Genomic DNA, 16,629 nt, shown 5'->3' with positions numbered 1-16,629 from the left:
TCAGTTTCAGGATCTTGGCGCATCGACCTACTCCGTCGAAATTTCCATTCTCAGTCTACATGCATAGCGTCTTTACCGGTGAAATATCTAGTCACAACCTGTTTGTATCTTCCTTTTCTAAATCATCAATTATTTTTCTGGCACCTCTGTATCGTAGCTGTTAGCTCTCAAATTTCACGCCATGGATATCACCCAGCTATTGGCGGACCTGGATACCATCCAAAGCCGCATATGGACTGTCAGTGTTCCAAAGATGGACTTCAAGACGATCAGAGAAAAAATACACCGGTTGGATTGTGAGCTCCAGGTGCATGAAGCGCTTGCAGACACTAAGGAATGGTTGTATGGAACGAATCGCTCTAATAATCGTTACAAAACTAAGGTCGAGAAAATGGTTACGATGGTTCATGGTACTGAGGAAAGGCCCGGTACCAGGTTCGCGATGTTGCGGTCTCTTGGAATGGAGGCATTCATGTTTGTCAGCGCTTCCTACACGGTCTTGGAAATCAAAAAAATGGCTCAGGACGTGTTTGACTGCCTCCTTGAAGTGGCTCCCAAATACGTAGACACGATTACACTACCTTCCGGCTGGATGCATCGTACGGAATTGCAGACTGCAGTGGCAGGTTATGCGAAACCGGGAAGTGCCTTCAAGAGAAGTATGTGATACTACTCTACTGAGTACCAACTCGACTCATATCTGTGCTAGAGTATCAGGACCTAGAGTATCAGGACCTAGAGTATCAGGACCTAGAGTATCAGAACTCAGAGCATGCTAGACCTTCGAAACGCTCTTGCACTGGTACGTCGAGCTTGCAGAATTTGGTCGCCAGCTAACGTTGCTGTGATCCAGAATCAAATCAGGACACAAGGAGTGGTGTGGGGCAGCAGAACGAAGGCGAGAGAGACACAGTAGTACCAGCGAATGCGCTATTGCATGAAGAGAGGGGTAAGTCAGATTGGCACACGTACGAAACACCGCTGATAGTCCTACATTAGCAATGAAATATATGTACACAGATGCATTGGCAAGCGACATTTCAGCATTGCCTGAATTATTCAGCTCAATCATTCGGAACAGTCGTCTATGGAAGTGGGAAAGAAACCAAGGATTACAGTGTACAGGAACTTTCGCTTTGTTGTTCCCAAAAGATCATACGCAAGACGTATCTCTTACCATATGGTGTAGTCATGATGATGGCTACCGGCTGATAGACATGTTCTCCCTACAACTGGCCTTCTCCTCTTAAGTCTTGAAATATACGCTAGCACCCCTGATATAACATGTGTATCCAGCCGGAACTTCATAGGCTTCATACTGAGTTGTAGCGGTGCTGTTGTCTATATGGGTTTTTTTGTCGTTCGTATCTTTATTGACGATCAATAAATATAATCCTCGAAAATATATCGTTCGATCTTTCGAAGAATCTGGAGGGAACAGGTGTCCAGGGATATCCGTTTCTTCTTCGCCTGCAAGAGCCTTGTCGCCCCTCTAGTCCAGTCAGCAATGAATGCAGACAAAAGAATTGACAGAACGTACTGCCATGATTGGACCAGGTAAGGAGTTGTTTGAAGATCGTAAATGTGTAGGCGTTTGGCCGGTTATAACTAAAGCGGGACGTCGTGGAAATCGAGGTGGTTGCAGCGTTCGTTCAGTCGTGAAGGTGAAGAGACGGTATTAGGAGCGATGCGAGGAAGACCGTGAGGAGCGATGCGACGTATATTTCTTTGGGTGGAATAAGGAGAGTATAACCATCAAGCATTGCTGCCCGATATCTAGACATGTCAGGCGGCGGCTTCGCAAATAGATTTTGTGCCCCGCCTTTAGCCCCGCATCGAAGTCACGTGTCTCTGTCAAAAGCGATGCGTACACAAATCTCTAAAGAATCTGCCAACAACTTGTGCCATCTGGAGGGCGCACGGCATATAGAGCGACGCGTTCAAATATCAGATTGTTTTACAAAGAAAATACTATTCTCGATTTACTTTACGCACCGGTTCGTGTGGCAGGGGCATATAGACCGTTAATTCTCATATTGCCATCTTGGCACAATAATTTTGGAATCGAAATTTTCGTTTTTGAGCCTTGGCAGGCATGCTATCATAGCTAGGATGCACTCATGTGATGCCTCAGTAGGATTTGTTTATCGTTATGCCGTCTCGTGTGTTTCTCAGATGTGTGCTAGGAACTTCGCAAGTTTCAAGGAACCGCTTTTCGTGTGCATAATCCTCATCTCGCCTTGTTACGGGTTGATATACGAGGACGCCGAATTAAACGGACGTAAGACAAGATGAGTTCTCTTCAGTATTGGAAGACTACCATTCTCCTCCCTTCTCGGATCATGGTAGGTGCGAAGTATCGAGCGTAAATTTCAATCCTTGTTCCTGTACCGTTTGTGCTCAAGCTGCGCAGCCATATCAAAACATACAGAGCAAGGTAAAGAACAGTTCCTGGACATGCATATCAATGGACGGACTAGTGCAATATGCACGCTAGAACATCTGCCGCCTCGATCTACGGCGCTTGGTTGCCGCTTCTGCAGGCTGGCTGATTCGTAGCAGCATAGAGGGAGACATAGTTGCAGGCGATGAGAGGGGTATGGAGTTGTAAATGTTAGTATAAAGTACCTCATTCACTCTCTATTTCTTCAATGTCTCAGAGCTATCATCCCTCATCTTGCTTAGCCCGTTCCGTTTGCTCAGCGTGTTTCTCCTTCAGAACCCTCAATACCTCCGAAGTCCCCTGCTTTGCCGTCTCTTTTGGCAGTACTACAACGTCCGCTGATACCTTCTGTACCTCGTATTCTCGTGGTATCTGTCATAGGTCAGGCTCCTTCTCTAAGCACATTCTCGATTTCGGAAGGGTCAATAAAAGTGTGTGCTAACGAGCCTCTCATCCTTAGGAGCGTCTCTGACATCCCACGTTACCAAGGAGGAGATATCCAAGTGCAGCAATCTTTGATCCTCATCCACTCTGTCCAGCCTGGCAGTCCAAGATCGGCCCGCTCATTCTATAGCCATCTGCAAGCACAGTCCGCAACAATCAATTAAGTGGGTCCTAGAAGGTTCAGATTGGATTGATTGATTACCGCTTTAAGCCTAGTAGTTACCTATAGGAGTTTAAGCCCTACCTAGATAGGTAAGTGGGTCTAGGAGAGTGACCGGATTGAATTGATTGTTGCGGAGTCTATCTGCAAGTGTGCAAAGATAATCGTCGTTGCTGGAGGTAGGCCGATTCACTCACACTTCCTTCTCCGCTGACATAACTAGTTCTTACCTTCACTCCAAAGGATCTCTGACCCACCGAACTACCCAGACGTGCCAGGAAAGCATTGCTTATTTTGGGTGATAGGAGTTACCGCTTAAATCACCATGCCTCACTCTGACAGCAACACGGAGTCATCAGCTCCTAATCCTCCCAATCACAACGCCGAACAGACCGCGAGTGGTATGGCTGGTAATGAGCCTAGTCGTGGCTGCGATGGTCGTACTGAGAGCAATGGTGCTCGTGCCGCAAACAGCTCAACTTACTTGACCGACTACATGTCACCTAATACCGACGATGAGCAGCAGAGGAGCACAAACGGTGTCACTTCAGGATCAGGCGGAAGCGGCCGACAGTCTTAGGTGGCGCGTCGGTCTTACGGAGTTTTCGGCTTGAGTCTTGGCATTCGGTGGCGTCGGCACGTGGCATGACGCTAGTGAATCAAGTCCAGTCCGCTCCGCCAGCGTGCTCGGCCCAATGTTAACAAGGCTTCAACGTATCATATAAATACATCAACTTTGCATCAATAAATCTAAGACCACCTGTTTCTCTTTATGCCATCACACATTTACCTGCCTTCCCACCCAAAACTCGACGAACGGGTTGCGGAGGTGATTCTTGGGGACCACACGGCGCTCAATACTACAAACTTTGCTGTCCTTCGTTACAAAGAACACGAAACCCATGGAGCTGTAACTAAGGAGATTCTTCAGTCAAGGGTATGCATCAGTGGAAACCTTCAATGGCATTGCTAATGATACATAGTTGAACGACATCAGCAATGCCGTAGGAAAGCAATTTAGCCGTCCGTCTATGCAACCAGAGATCATGCGTAACATATCTGGTTGCATCACCACCAAACCGGACGAGATATTCGCTATTGTGCCTGTTATTTCCGATCCCAAGGCCCTCCAGCAGCCCACCATCTATATTTGGGAGAACAAGACGAAAAAGATAGAGAGGCAGCTAGAGAAGGGAATACACCTAGTGCTTGCGAACGTCTCCTTCTCAGTGTCAGAATTTGTTGATTTTTATGTGCTACCATTCAAGTATGAGCATTAAGATAAGAAGTCACGGTGTATATAGCTCATAAATTTGATAATTATCGATGTCTTTAATTACATGATATCTTGATATTCTTGCATGAAGTTGCTTAAAAATAATCCATCCGCGACAGCCAATTGCTGAGATTCGAGTTCATCAAGACTCGAAATTCGGTTGACCAGAGCTAGCCCATCTGAAGTAAAGCCGTCTGGCTGTCCATCTAGCAACACATCTAGACGACCAGAAAAGTACTGCTGACCAGGCTCCGAGTGACCAATATCACTCGTTGAGAGGTGGTGTGATCGTATAACAGATCCTGCGCTGCCATCACACGAAACCTGGCGGTCTTCTGTCGACGCATTGCTCGCTTGCCTAAGGGCGCCACCGTGTTCTGCCACACTGTATTGCTCTAAGATACCTGAGACGGGCGGTGAGGGTTGCGGTTGATCCCCAAGTGGCAACTCGACTGCAGCAACCCCCGTGTTGCCTTGGTTGTCATATTGGAATGACTGTAGAACGTTTGCGGCAATTGTAACATCGAGGGCTTGGTTTTCTCCATGAACGTTGGTAAGGGAACCCTTCAAACTGGGTGCAGAGGTATGGTGATTATTGTCTTGAATCCTATGTAGTCGCGCTTGATCCTGGGATGTGACATGTGTTGTCTTCCTTCGTTTGGTGGCGTTTGCACTTGCTTCGATAGAGTTGATGAACGACCGTTGATCGCATAGAGAGATTCGGTAGGAGGATACGATTTTTTTTGAGCCGGGCGTCACTTGATGGTGGGATGATGCGATATTCGTTCCAGATTCGGGTTCTATTGGCGACCGTGAAAGAGTACAACTAGCCTTTTGATTCCGGGTCGGCTGTTGGATGAATGCTACAAAACTAAGCGATAGCCCGAGCATTAAAAGGCCAAGGATTGACTTACTGAAATGCTCATGCATGAGGCTGAAGATGCTCTGTACTGTTTCTGAGCAGACTCCGCAACAATCAATCGGATCGGCATGATTGATTCCTATCTAGGTTAAAGGCTGCCTAATGAAGTAATTCTTTAACCTATATAGGAATCAATCATGTCAATCGATTGATTGTTGCGGAGTCTGTTTCTGAGTACAGCTCTGAATCTTGGATTAATTTCTCATTTATCCAATTGAGCCCAGAAATAGGGGACCGGTGTCTATTCCTCCACAAAGTGTAGTACCTGATAGCGTTAGTATTAAAGAACAATTAAAGACTAGGACGCATACTCGGATGTTGTAATAAGATCAGAGACCGTGATAACTAAACCAGGGGCTCGGGCGAACATCAGGGAGATAACCTCGCCCTGGAGTACATATCTGTCGATCTGTTTTCGCTTTGTATTCTTCTCCTTCGATTCGAGCTTTTCAAAGCCTGGCTCTAAGGCTGAAACCATCAGTGCCTTAACACGGGTGGTGTTTTCCGAAGTTCTCCGTTTTAAGCATCCATTCCACCAGTTAGCAAGGTTCACTTTGTGGAAAGGTTGCTGGAGGCAGTGATCGGAATGGTCTGGTCTGGTCTGGTCTGAGGGTACAGACCAGACCAGACCAGGTGCTTACATAAGGACCGGTCCGACCAGACCGGTCCGACCAACAAGACCGCCAAGAATGAGGCTGAAGCAAAGAAGGAAGCCGAGGAAATGTGTTTTACTACTGACTGTCAATCTAGTCGTCTTCGTTCTCACTATCCTCGATATCGCTGTTCCCCTCAGCTTGGGGCTTTCCATACCAGGCCCGGAGACACTCGCACGCTTCTATAATATCTGCCTTCAGCCTACCACGGCGATCGACGATAGTAAGCTTCGCGCTACTAAAAAGACGTTCGCATTCATCCGACATAGGCGAGATTGCAAACATGTCTAGAGCGAAGCGAGCGAGATCTCGTTGGGAGTCGTAGCGAGATAGCCAGTACGCAATAGCCTCATTGCAACCTGCCTCTTCGTTATGAAGCCGGTCAGTAGAGATGTATTGTTCATACAAATCAGTTGTAGAAACTGGAGCGTCTATTCGAATGCGCTTATGTTCCCGCTGGCGATCAAATGCTGGGTCAGGATCTCTCTCCTTCCTGGCTGGTGGTGGCAGCATCTCGACAGGGTACCTTCCCTTATACTCTGTCTCCCAGAGATGCTTCACCGCTAATTGTGCGTTTTCAAACCACCTCTTCTTCTCTTCGTCGCCATGAAGAACCCACTCTTGCCTGAACCATCCCCACTTGCGATATGGATCAAGGATTTGAGCCGCATAATATGCCGGTGGAAGGTCAGTATCTTCAGGGAATCGATTTTGCCAATTCAGCTGCTGATTGTTATAGTACTCAACGCACTTTAACCAAGCAGCATCAGCGCAGCCTTGAAGGTACTTCCATGTAAAGTTGTTATCGTCCTCAGTGTGGATGTCGTGGTAGTGATCCTTCGTCTCGCTTATCTCCCGGAGAAGGCAGTCCAAAGTTGAAAACCAGTCCGCAAGTGACGTCTTCTTACCTTCAGAAAGCAAAGTTGCAGCATAGAAGTCTTTGAGAGCGAGTTCAATCTTTTCAAGCTCAAACCAGTGCTGTCCATCAAGCTTAAAGTTCGCGATCCCTACGGAGCCCTTTCCAGGTACATGACGAGCCGAGAAGAGCTCTAAACGTTCTCGAACATTTAATGCACGTGTAATCGAATAAAACCATGAGTTCCAGCGGGTCGAGTTGTTCTGGATAAGCTCAAGCCCGTCGAATTGCGAAAGATCTCCGCCGATAATAATTGTAGCAAACTCCTCACGCCGTTGTGGAGTAAGCCTGATGTATCGCACCAGGTTGTGAAGACGACCCAAACATCCGAACTTCTTCCAGAGCTCTTCCACCTTCGTATAGTCGCCACGTTGATGATGCTTCTCCAGCTTCGCAAGATACTTCTCACAGTTTCGCCCCATAAGGAACGCCTGGCAACAGAGGTTGATGACATGGCCCAAGCAACGCAGCCGGCGATGACGACGTTGTTTTGACTTCATCCATGGGCAGAGATCCTTGAGTATAAACTCAACAGCGGTATCATTTGCCGAGGCATTATCCAGCATAAAGTATCCAATCTGATCTCCGCTAATGTCGTATTCTTCCAGCAATTCAAGGACCACCGATCCAAGATTCTCTCCAGTATGTTCGCCGTATATACGTCGCATACCTAAAGCGGTAACACGTCGCATGCCGGTAGTATCAATCCACATAGCGACGACGCCTAGGATAGCGTAAGGGTTTGGTGAAGTCCAGAGATCAAAGGAGATAGAGATCCTACTCCGTGAATGGTGTAGGTCCTCCCTAAGCTGTTGCTTCTTCGATATGAATGCATTCATTACCCAGCTTCGGATAGTCTTCGCAGCCTTCGGGAGGTGGTTGAGTAGTGCCGGATTTAAAAAGAGGAGTAGTTCACGAAAGTACTGGTTCTCTAATTGAAAGAAGGCGATATGGCAGTACACAATCCAACGAATTAGAAGCTCTTTAAACTTCTCTACTGACTCCTTCCAGAAAAAGATGCTGGAAGCAGCCCCATCCTTTTGCTGGTCGATTATAGACTTCCGTACAGAACCCTTTCGCTTGATGCCACTCTGGGGATCAATCTGGTGCTTCTGTTCCAGGTGATTCCGGATCCTAGAAGTGCCATTGATGACAAACAACTCTTGCTTGCTCTTCCCAACCCTGCACTCATGGCAGTAATACACCTCTTTCTTATCGCTATCTCGAATGTATTGGAGTCCGTACTTCCAGATGTGTGATGTACCTTGACGGAAATCCTTCCTTGCAATTATTGCACGTTTCACGTACGTGATACCGCCCTGCACGAACTCATCTGGAGATTCGTGATATTGAATAGGAGTGGGTGATAGTATAGGGGTGGGTGATGACGTGGGGATAGGAGATGGAGTAAGAGACGTTAAATCTAGTCTTATAATATTCGATGGGGACGGTGAGGTTGGTGTTGAAGGCTCCATAACAATAGTATATAAGTAGGTTGTTAAGGACTTGATTGTTCTATGTAAGTAGAAGACTTACCTTGATCTTAATGACTCATATTGTGCTAAATTTTCTGGCTAGATTAGTCTAAGATCTAGTCACGTGGACCTATTTATAGCCGGACCGGTCCGATCATCTAGACCGGTCCGACCACGGTCTCAAAAAATCGCCAGACCAGACCAAGTCTTGGCGGTCTAGACCAGACCAAGACCAAGTCAGACCAGACCATTCCGATCACTGGCTGGAGGCCCCCAAATTTCTCTGAAGTGTCGAGAGCTCGGTATGACCATTGTTCAAGGGATGCATGACTGGTGTAGCCGAAAAAAGTAGTCCAATCGGAAAGCAATGCTTCTAAACTCTTCTTCTCTTGTTGTTGCTTTAACTTCCATTTCTTTGAGGTCTTCGACGCAAGTTTATGACAAATTGCCGTCAATTCTTCGTCTGGAATCGGGGTTTCTGGCTTCTTTTGCACGGATCTTCTGTTGTTGAAACCATCGCTGTCATCCTCACCAAGACAGGCATAACTTTTCTCCCCGAATTCATTCTCTGTGCAATTGTCTGCTTTTCTTGCAATTTCACCTGTCAATTCTGGTGCTCTCCTGTCGTTGCTGCTGAGAAGATCTTCTGGTCCGTCATTGCCCTTGTCGTGTCGCGTATCCTCTGGGTCGTTGTTTCCTGCAAACCAAAATTTTGCTTGACTTGTACTACTTCCAGAAGAAGATGCCACTGATTGAACAGGCTGTTGGCCGACAGGATTGACCGTAACCCTCTTCTTGTTGATGATTCGTTGCAACAAGATAGTGATTGATTCGGTCTTCGTCTGTATTGTGATGAAACCATTTCGAGATGCGGTGCACTGAATTCCCGGACCAGCGTTGACCGTACACTCAATTTCCACAACAGCTGGTATGCTAGAAATCTTCATCTCGAGTTAGCAATGCGAAGAAGACGGATCGGACTTGTCGTAGTATAGTTGTCACACGCTGCTGGTGCCAAGGAAAATGTGGACATCGTGTCCGTGATTGTCTTGGCCGTCCACCAACACGCTAGTGTTAGCGCGCCCACCACCCAGTCCTCACAGATCCTTGTCATGGTATATCACAAAGCACGCTCGGATGTTAGATATTCAGGCCGCTGCCACCTGCATGATTCAGATCACAGTGGCTCTAACGTCGCTATCGGTAAGGGAGATGGGTGCCGTGCGTTTGCCCTTGCTATTGATTGCTATCCGAAGGTGCCTGGTGTTGCAGCCTCGGGTACTCTAGACGCGTACCCACGTTCGCCTCTCCTCGTCCTCCACCAGGGGGGGTATGGTTAAAGCTATTCCATGCTGGGTTTGGTGTCACCAAGATTGAAAGTCCAGGAGAGAGCAAGGTCCGAGGTTTGAGGATCCCAATATATCTACACAGCCAACAAGGCTGTGACATCCTTCAATTCTTGCCTCATCGTCTCTGCGTCCTTCACCGGTTGCCTTCCTGCACGACATTCACTTTCAGATGGCTCAAGCTGCGGTGCCTGCGGCCAACGCGATTGTATGTGACCAAGCCCTGTTGTTATCACCGCTGATCCCAAAGACAGGCCGCGAACGCTGTTGTAGCGTTTATTGAATACTCGGAGTACGAAGGATACAAGATCATTGTACCAAAGAAGTTCTCGTCCGACGACTCAAAGTTGCTTATGCGACTGCAGGTCTTAGCCATCGATGAACATGCCGTATCTGGAGTGAAAAGAGATACGATAGTCAACACCGCAGCATGGACTACTGAAGGCCAGCCCTGTGTACACATCAACTTTTGCCCCGTCTCAAGAGATGCCTTTAATTACTCAGCATTTCGTCCCTTATCTCTGGTAGAGAAATGCGGTCGTATTGTGGCAGGCGTGTGTGTGACGTCCCTGGGCCAGTGCTGCCAGTTAGCCCAACGCCCAAAGTCCCTCCCTTTAGGTCTAGATAATAGCCTGGAATTGCTCTTGGAAAGGTATGTAAAGGCGGCATACGTTCGAAAACTCTTACTGATCGATGTAGGCTCTGGCCGATACGGAACACCAATCTCGTTCACAATGATCGTCAAGTGCGTGCCATCAATATGCGCGTCAAGAGCCTCAAGATATTGACTGACCCTTCCAGGACACCTCAAATCGCTCACCCAGCACTACATCAGCCACTTATTTGCCTCACACGTCGACAACTATAACGGAAGCGAGGAAAGAGAGCCTCGAGGCGATAACGCGACGTCGGCGACGAAATAGTAATGAGTGGGATGATTACGCAGCTGAAGCTCCTAAGCCGAAGCGTGCACACACTGCACAGACCTCCAGACCCAGCTCTGAGTCCACCCTTAAAGAACCGACATTCTTGTCCACGTCCACTGTGCCTGACCGAGGAGACATCATTCATGCGCCAACGGCAGAGATAACAAACCTCACTCCGCTTTCTGCAAGCACATCCAAAGCAGATATGATGAATTACCTCGAGCTGGACAACAAAATCAAGTGCGAGACCCGCTTCCCACATCAGACGTGTAGAGAATTGGATCTCGAGTGTAATGGGTGGGAAGAAAAGTTGAAGTGGCAGGACGCACAATCACCGTTCAGACCGACAATCACCTCTTCCTCGATACCAACCGCTCTACCAAATCTATGGATGGATCTCGGCTTAGGGGTCGAATCTTCGGCGGATGCGCAGTGCGGGAATAGCATGTTTTCAGAGGTGCCACAAGACTGGATTAACCCTATGTCAGTGGAGTTTTGCATTGGAGTTTTGGAACAAGCGTATCCTTCTGGATATCCTTATTAGAGCATAAGATAATATATGCTGTTGCCGTCGCTTCTATCTTATGCGACAAGTTCACGTAGCATCCTGTCTGTGCAGTATTCAATACACAGTCCGCAACAATCAATTAAGTGGGTCCTAGAAGGTTCAGATTGGATTGATTGATTACCGCTTTAAGCCTAGTAGTTACCTATAGGAGTTTAAGCCCTACCTAGATAGGTAAGTGGGTCTAGGAGAGTGACCGGATTGAATTGATTGTTGCGGAGTCTACTCTCCTAGACCCACTTACCTATCTAGGTAGGGCTTAAACTCCTATAGGTAACTACTAGGCTTAAAGCGGTAATCAATCAATCCAATCTGAACCTTCTAGGACCCACTTAATTGATTGTTGCGGACTGTGTAGGAGAGTGACCGGATTGAATTGATTGTTGCGGAGTCTAATTCAATATATTGCTCCTACTTGCACTAAACTTCGATCATATGAAATGCACAGAGTCTCCTCTACCCACCCCACGAGTGTTCACAACGTTGTTCCTAGAGGCTCGGGCCGCGTAACCTCCCTTCTGCTGCATCAACTGCCAGACTGAACAACCTTCCCGCATGTGCTGATCGCTCCGTCACCATACCCGATCTGCGGTATTACCCAACGTGGATTTGATCGACGTAGTGTCCAATGAATCCAGGCCCATTAACTGCACGCGTATTCATCTTGGCACAGCGCAGTGTCCTCTCGCTTGTCGCTTGTGCAGTGAAAGCATATTGATTGCATGATACAAGGATGGCAGTATCCACCCGAAGGCCTTGGGCAGCCACCGTCTGGCCTCTCCTACCCATCCGCATTGGAAGCCGCGTGGGCAACAAAACTTGATTGTGCGATCTGAACGCCTCGGATCCACTGTGATACCCCACTTCCACTGAGTTTGTCTCGCAGATGCTGGGATGCAGTCACGCCGACAGTGCCTCTATGATACGATAGACTCGTGCATGGGTAGCACCTATGGAACTTGTTGCGTCCTACGCCCTACCATACTAGGGGAACTCTGCCGCGAAAGTTGCGTCGTATCCCCACTCGCCTTCACATGGTCCGTCATGAGCGGCCCTAGCTGGAGCCACTTCTCGGGAGTAAGGCCCTTTCTGTCTCTGAAATGACCGTGCATTTCCAAAAAGGATAGCTTGAAAAGAGGCAGAGGATCTGGTGGCTGAGATACTCATATATCATGCATCTTTCTTGCGAGGCTAGGACGTCCTTCAGTTCGTTGCCTCACCGCCCTTGCGTCCTTCACCGGTTGCCTTCTTTCGAACCCGATCTGCTGGCAAAATGGTCCAAAATTCTGCAGCTGGGTCTCAGGTATGTGGCTTATCGTGATTTTCCGACCCAAGCTTTGTAGAGCAAGAAAGAGACTAACCTTCCAGCCCGATCCTGCACATACGAAGCTACACAAAGAAAGATTGATCCTTAGCCCTGACCGTAAGTCATTCTTTCAACCTAGCTTCGCGGTGCTAGCGGTTCTGGAAACTGACGTATCAAAGCGGATGGATTTTATCGATGTAAAAAATGCAACAGGTCTCACCTCTGCCCGGAACCGTGCATGTTCCACGAACAAGGATGTAATGTCGATGCGTCGTCTGCTGTTCCAACTCTGCACGAAGAACCGAGTGGAAATCAAAATTGTGCGTCAGGCGACACCAAGGAAAATACTCATAACGACTTGAAGCATGAGGCTGTCCCAAAACCATACGTCAGGAACTGTCGTGGTGTTTGGTGCGGGAACGGTACACACTATGTACAGGTCGATGTGTCGCAACCCATGGGGCTTGACTCTACGATACGACAAGTGGATGAGGTCAAGACCTTTACTGTGGATGATTTTTTCCAAATGGAATTCAGTCGTACAGAAGAATACGAAGATACAGTTAAGAAGATTAAGAAGTTCGATGAGAGATGTTGTAGACCGGTTCAGGATATTATCATAGCGAAGGCCCCGGAGCATCGATCGCCAAATGCAGGAACCGATTCGATACTGTCCAGCTACAAGATTGTACTGAAATGGCTGCAATCATATTTCTCCTCGTGTATTCCGACACATAGAAAGTCTAATCGCTGGACTACTTCGACCTGTCCTAGCACGCCAGACTTGCGACCAAATTCTTCGTGTCCATCGACGGAGGCTATCATTGCAGATAACGGCCATCGATTGAAGGTCGAAAAGAGCGACTCGAACAGAGACATGGGATATCGAAAACCTACAGCAGATATGCCTACACACATGTATATTGGTTCCGTTCAGACGTTCACGCAAGACCACTCCGCAATATACGGACCATCTTTGAACTCAGCAGAGGCTACGGACACGTTTCTTCTTGAAAGTGTTACTGGAGTTGTAGCTGTCAACTGCTTTTACTCGACTTGCGAAGGTGTTCACGGCTGTGGAGTGCTTGTCCTGACCCATTCAGATACTATTACTCTGCTGAAGAGAGTAAGTCTTAGCGCGCTTATCAATCACGAGCGCATTGCGGGGCAACTACAAGACATTCTCGGTAAGCCTGCTTACAATAGACTGCTACGTTTTGAAGAGAAGCGCGCTCTTATTCGAGGCCCCGTTTACAATGGCATCCTGCCTGACTCGTTGCAAATCAGAGTTGGCAAAGAGCTTCCGCTCAACCAATGCCCTCCGATACTTCAGGCGGAAGTCCGTTCGATTTTGAACTTCTAGATTGTACTTCAATATCATCAAGCTATTCTCTTCAACACGGCGTGTCCTTTTTTCAGCGTTCTGCCCATGTTATCGTATGCAAGTATGGTTCACACGTAAAGTTGCTGATGCATTCATCCGATTTCCACAGCATGGCCTGACTATGTGAACACACTATGCCAGCCGACTAAGGGCACAATATGCTCTCTAGCAGCGATTGGTGGGTTCACACCACCGCCAATCCAGAGGCTAGACTTTGCGATGACGCATGCATTCAGTGCCTAAGGCATTACTTCTTTCTTTCAAGCTGCCAAACACATGATTGCTTACGAAGAGACTAGTTCAAGTGATATCTCACACCAACCAGACGAGCTGATCCCTCTGTACAATCCCTGTTTAGACGCTGGCCCATCCTTCGAAAGAGCTCATTCTAGGTAGCCGATCACTGCGTTGTTGGGTTTTCGCACTGGTGATCGGTTACGGGACTTCAGCTCCTTCCTAGGTAGATATTGGTGGAACAAGACTATAAAGCGCTGTTAGGAATGGCATGTCTTGATGTCTGCCAAACCATCTTCACCAATTATCTCATATCACAGGTTTCGACACTTTCTGAGTCTCCGCCAACTCCCTCCTCTCTCTTAACCTCCAACCGCACCTGTGCCTGAACCATACACCTCATGGTAGTCAACGATATGAAGATATTCATGATGGGTAAGCTCTCTTGGAATGTCAAGTATGTTTCTAACAAGCGTCCGTAATAGACCCTGATTCAATCGCTGCGATATCAAGTCTTTACTTCAGCACTACGGTTTTCTGCTACTTCCGCAACCCAAAGAACAACACCTGCCGATTTGCTTTGCTTATCAGTACGATCTTGATGGTTTGGGGAATTTTTTCATATCCTGACGGAAGATGGCTATTGTACCTTGCTGTTTGTTTCTTCACCATAGGGCTTATAGTTGTCGGGATGAAGAAGTTCTAGTTTCAGCATCCGAGGAAAGAAGATGAAAATGTGACGACCTATGAACAGACATGGTCGCAGCTTCCTCTCTAGCACAAGTTCTCCTGGTGTATGATCATCCTGAGCTAATGGCTCGAATTTTAATGTAACGAGTAGCTTCTTTCTTCAAGAACACATCGTGACCATAAGCTCTCTGTATCTAGTAGCAATGACGTAGACTTGCTAGTAGCGGTAATAAACTCAAATTCAGCCGCGCTTGCATTTGTCAGGTGATTATCGTTATGTGATTGTTGTACAAGGTTGCTGCATAAGGAGGGTTACCCCTGGTTATGTGACTGCACGCCAACTGCGGGCTTTAGTGAATGGCTTGGCTAGTGATGCGGTACTGCCTTTGTGGCCGCGTTCCCATACGCCTTGATTAGCCTTGTCTGCTCTGATTTAGGATTCCAGTCATCCCGACTAACCTCCGCTCCCTCCATAAAGATCGATTATGGCATGCATATGCAGGAATCCGTGAGCTTTGCAAGGTTCAAATGCGCACAAATGCGGGTATTCGTGCCGTAAGGTATCTTTCGGGAACGGTCCCTTCATACCCCTCTTTATACCTAATACTTTAACTTCAAGCTCCTAATACAATCGCCAGCCCTTACAAAGAAAACAAATTCTTTAAGCCATGTTCGATCCCCCTGAAATTTATCAGCGAATGTATGGACCGAATGAGAAAGCTACAACTAGGTATCTACAATTATACAGTGTTATAAACCGTGCTAACAAGATCACAGCAAGGCTGCTGCTCGCCGTGAAGACCAACAGAACCCTCTCGAACCCACTTCTCAGCCCCCTTCTAAGCTTTCGGAGGAATGGACACAGGCAGATCACAATCTGCTTTTCGTCTTCCACTATTTTATGCCCAATACCTGGAAGGCGGTGGTCGAACAGCTCGCTACAATCGACATGAAGACGAACGTGTCACGGAATCTTGGCACTCGAGAGCTTTTCGAAGAAGTGGATGCCCTTAACAAGGCTTATGGGTTTAAACAGCTGTCTTACGATCCAGAAGAAATTATCCGAGATGAAGAGATGGTGTTGGACAACATGATGGTGTATGTCGAGTTGCTGCAGGCGTCAGAAACTGCTAGAAATCAGCGAGCTCTTATTGACAGCGCGTTGTATTCTCCTACCATCCTGTCGTCCTATTTGGCCTCTTATGAAGAGTGGTACCGTTCAAGGCAATGTAACTTACCCTGTGAATTTCCACACAGCCTCTCCCCACTCTAGGGTGAGGGATTGCTGAAGGGCATCATCCTGGAATGGCTTTTGGGTAGGATTAGAGCCTTCGAACACCAGAGATGGTTACTTAAACTATGGCTCTACATTTTTTTCGTGCATATGTTAGTTTATATTACATCTTCATGAGAAATTATCTCTCAATGTGCTGCTTCTCGAGTGGTGAGTCGTGTCCAGCTCTAATGAAGAGATTAGGGGTCTAGTAGCTCGGGATCATCGATAGAGACAACAGTATAATCCGCCAAGGGGCACCTGTTTTATGCATTGAGGCACCCGGCTCTAAGCTGGCCCAGCATACAGACTCGATCGCTTCGTCCATATCCAAGAAATCGCGTATGTAGGCCTCTCCCGTGGGACCAACGCGCATGCCGTCGGCACGAGGCACTTTTGAGCAGCGGGGTTACCCCAAATTCTTCGCCCTGCTCCAAGTGGCCTGTACTGCAGTCACCGAACAAGTACTCAGTAGCGATTCATTAATCATGACGGCTTGAAATCCCTGCTTACTGCTTGTGGCGTCAGGGTATACCTTGTTCGATGCTGCAGACATGTAGGCCGCCTCAACATCTCCACATGCGTGCACGTTGTGTGCAGTTCTGTTAATCCTTGT

General features: G+C 47.6%; 8 protein-coding genes across 8 annotated transcripts; 6 read left to right on the top strand and 2 right to left on the bottom strand.

The window, feature by feature from the left end:
- Positions 1-442: 442 nt before the first annotated feature.
- Positions 443-667, top strand: PtrM4_105330 (uncharacterized protein; the record flags this gene model as incomplete). The annotated part of the gene is made up of 1 exon (XM_066107633.1): positions 443-667. One exon carries the CDS (start codon positions 443-445, stop codon positions 665-667), a length of 225 nt encoding a protein of 74 aa, XP_065962082.1.
- Positions 668-3,372: 2,705 nt separating this feature from the next.
- Positions 3,373-3,627, top strand: PtrM4_105320 (uncharacterized protein; the record flags this gene model as incomplete). Its single annotated transcript, XM_066107632.1, has 1 exon — positions 3,373-3,627. One exon carries the CDS (start codon positions 3,373-3,375, stop codon positions 3,625-3,627), a length of 255 nt encoding a protein of 84 aa, XP_065962081.1.
- Positions 3,628-3,819: 192 nt separating this feature from the next.
- On the top strand, positions 3,820-4,327 carry PtrM4_105310 (uncharacterized protein; the record flags this gene model as incomplete). The annotated part of the gene is made up of 2 exons (XM_001942355.2): positions 3,820-3,984; positions 4,031-4,327. The coding sequence occupies 2 exons, from the start codon at positions 3,820-3,822 to the stop codon at positions 4,325-4,327; spliced, it is 462 nt and encodes a 153-aa protein (XP_001942390.2).
- Positions 4,328-4,383: 56 nt separating this feature from the next.
- PtrM4_105300 (uncharacterized protein) lies at positions 4,384-5,253 on the bottom strand (the record flags this gene model as incomplete). The annotated part of the gene is made up of 2 exons (XM_066107631.1): positions 4,384-5,186; positions 5,238-5,253. 2 exons carry the CDS (start codon positions 5,251-5,253, stop codon positions 4,384-4,386), a joined length of 819 nt encoding a protein of 272 aa, XP_065962080.1.
- Positions 5,254-5,991: 738 nt separating this feature from the next.
- PtrM4_105290 (uncharacterized protein) lies at positions 5,992-8,289 on the bottom strand (the record flags this gene model as incomplete). Its single annotated transcript, XM_066107630.1, has 1 exon — positions 5,992-8,289. One exon carries the CDS (start codon positions 8,287-8,289, stop codon positions 5,992-5,994), a length of 2,298 nt encoding a protein of 765 aa, XP_065962079.1.
- A 1,518-nt stretch (positions 8,290-9,807) lies between these two features.
- PtrM4_105280 (uncharacterized protein) lies at positions 9,808-11,105 on the top strand (the record flags this gene model as incomplete). The annotated part of the gene is made up of 4 exons (XM_001942212.2): positions 9,808-9,843; positions 9,890-10,287; positions 10,335-10,380; positions 10,437-11,105. 4 exons carry the CDS (start codon positions 9,808-9,810, stop codon positions 11,103-11,105), a joined length of 1,149 nt encoding a protein of 382 aa, XP_001942247.2.
- Positions 11,106-12,399: 1,294 nt separating this feature from the next.
- On the top strand, positions 12,400-13,795 carry PtrM4_105270 (uncharacterized protein; the record flags this gene model as incomplete). The annotated part of the gene is made up of 3 exons (XM_066107629.1): positions 12,400-12,429; positions 12,495-12,549; positions 12,612-13,795. 3 exons carry the CDS (start codon positions 12,400-12,402, stop codon positions 13,793-13,795), a joined length of 1,269 nt encoding a protein of 422 aa, XP_065962078.1.
- Positions 13,796-15,408: 1,613 nt separating this feature from the next.
- On the top strand, positions 15,409-16,217 carry PtrM4_105260 (uncharacterized protein; the record flags this gene model as incomplete). Its single annotated transcript, XM_066107628.1, has 3 exons — positions 15,409-15,470; positions 15,518-15,838; positions 16,211-16,217. The coding sequence occupies 3 exons, from the start codon at positions 15,409-15,411 to the stop codon at positions 16,215-16,217; spliced, it is 390 nt and encodes a 129-aa protein (XP_065962077.1).
- Between the last annotated feature and the right edge of the window lie 412 nt (positions 16,218-16,629).

The sequence above is a fragment of the Pyrenophora tritici-repentis genome, chromosome 5 (assembly GCF_003171515.1).
Source record: "Pyrenophora tritici-repentis strain M4 chromosome 5, whole genome shotgun sequence".
NCBI lineage: Eukaryota > Fungi > Ascomycota > Dothideomycetes > Pleosporales > Pleosporaceae > Pyrenophora > Pyrenophora tritici-repentis.
Note: the sequence above shows the minus strand (reverse complement) of the source record. Positions and strands in the feature narration are given on the sequence as shown.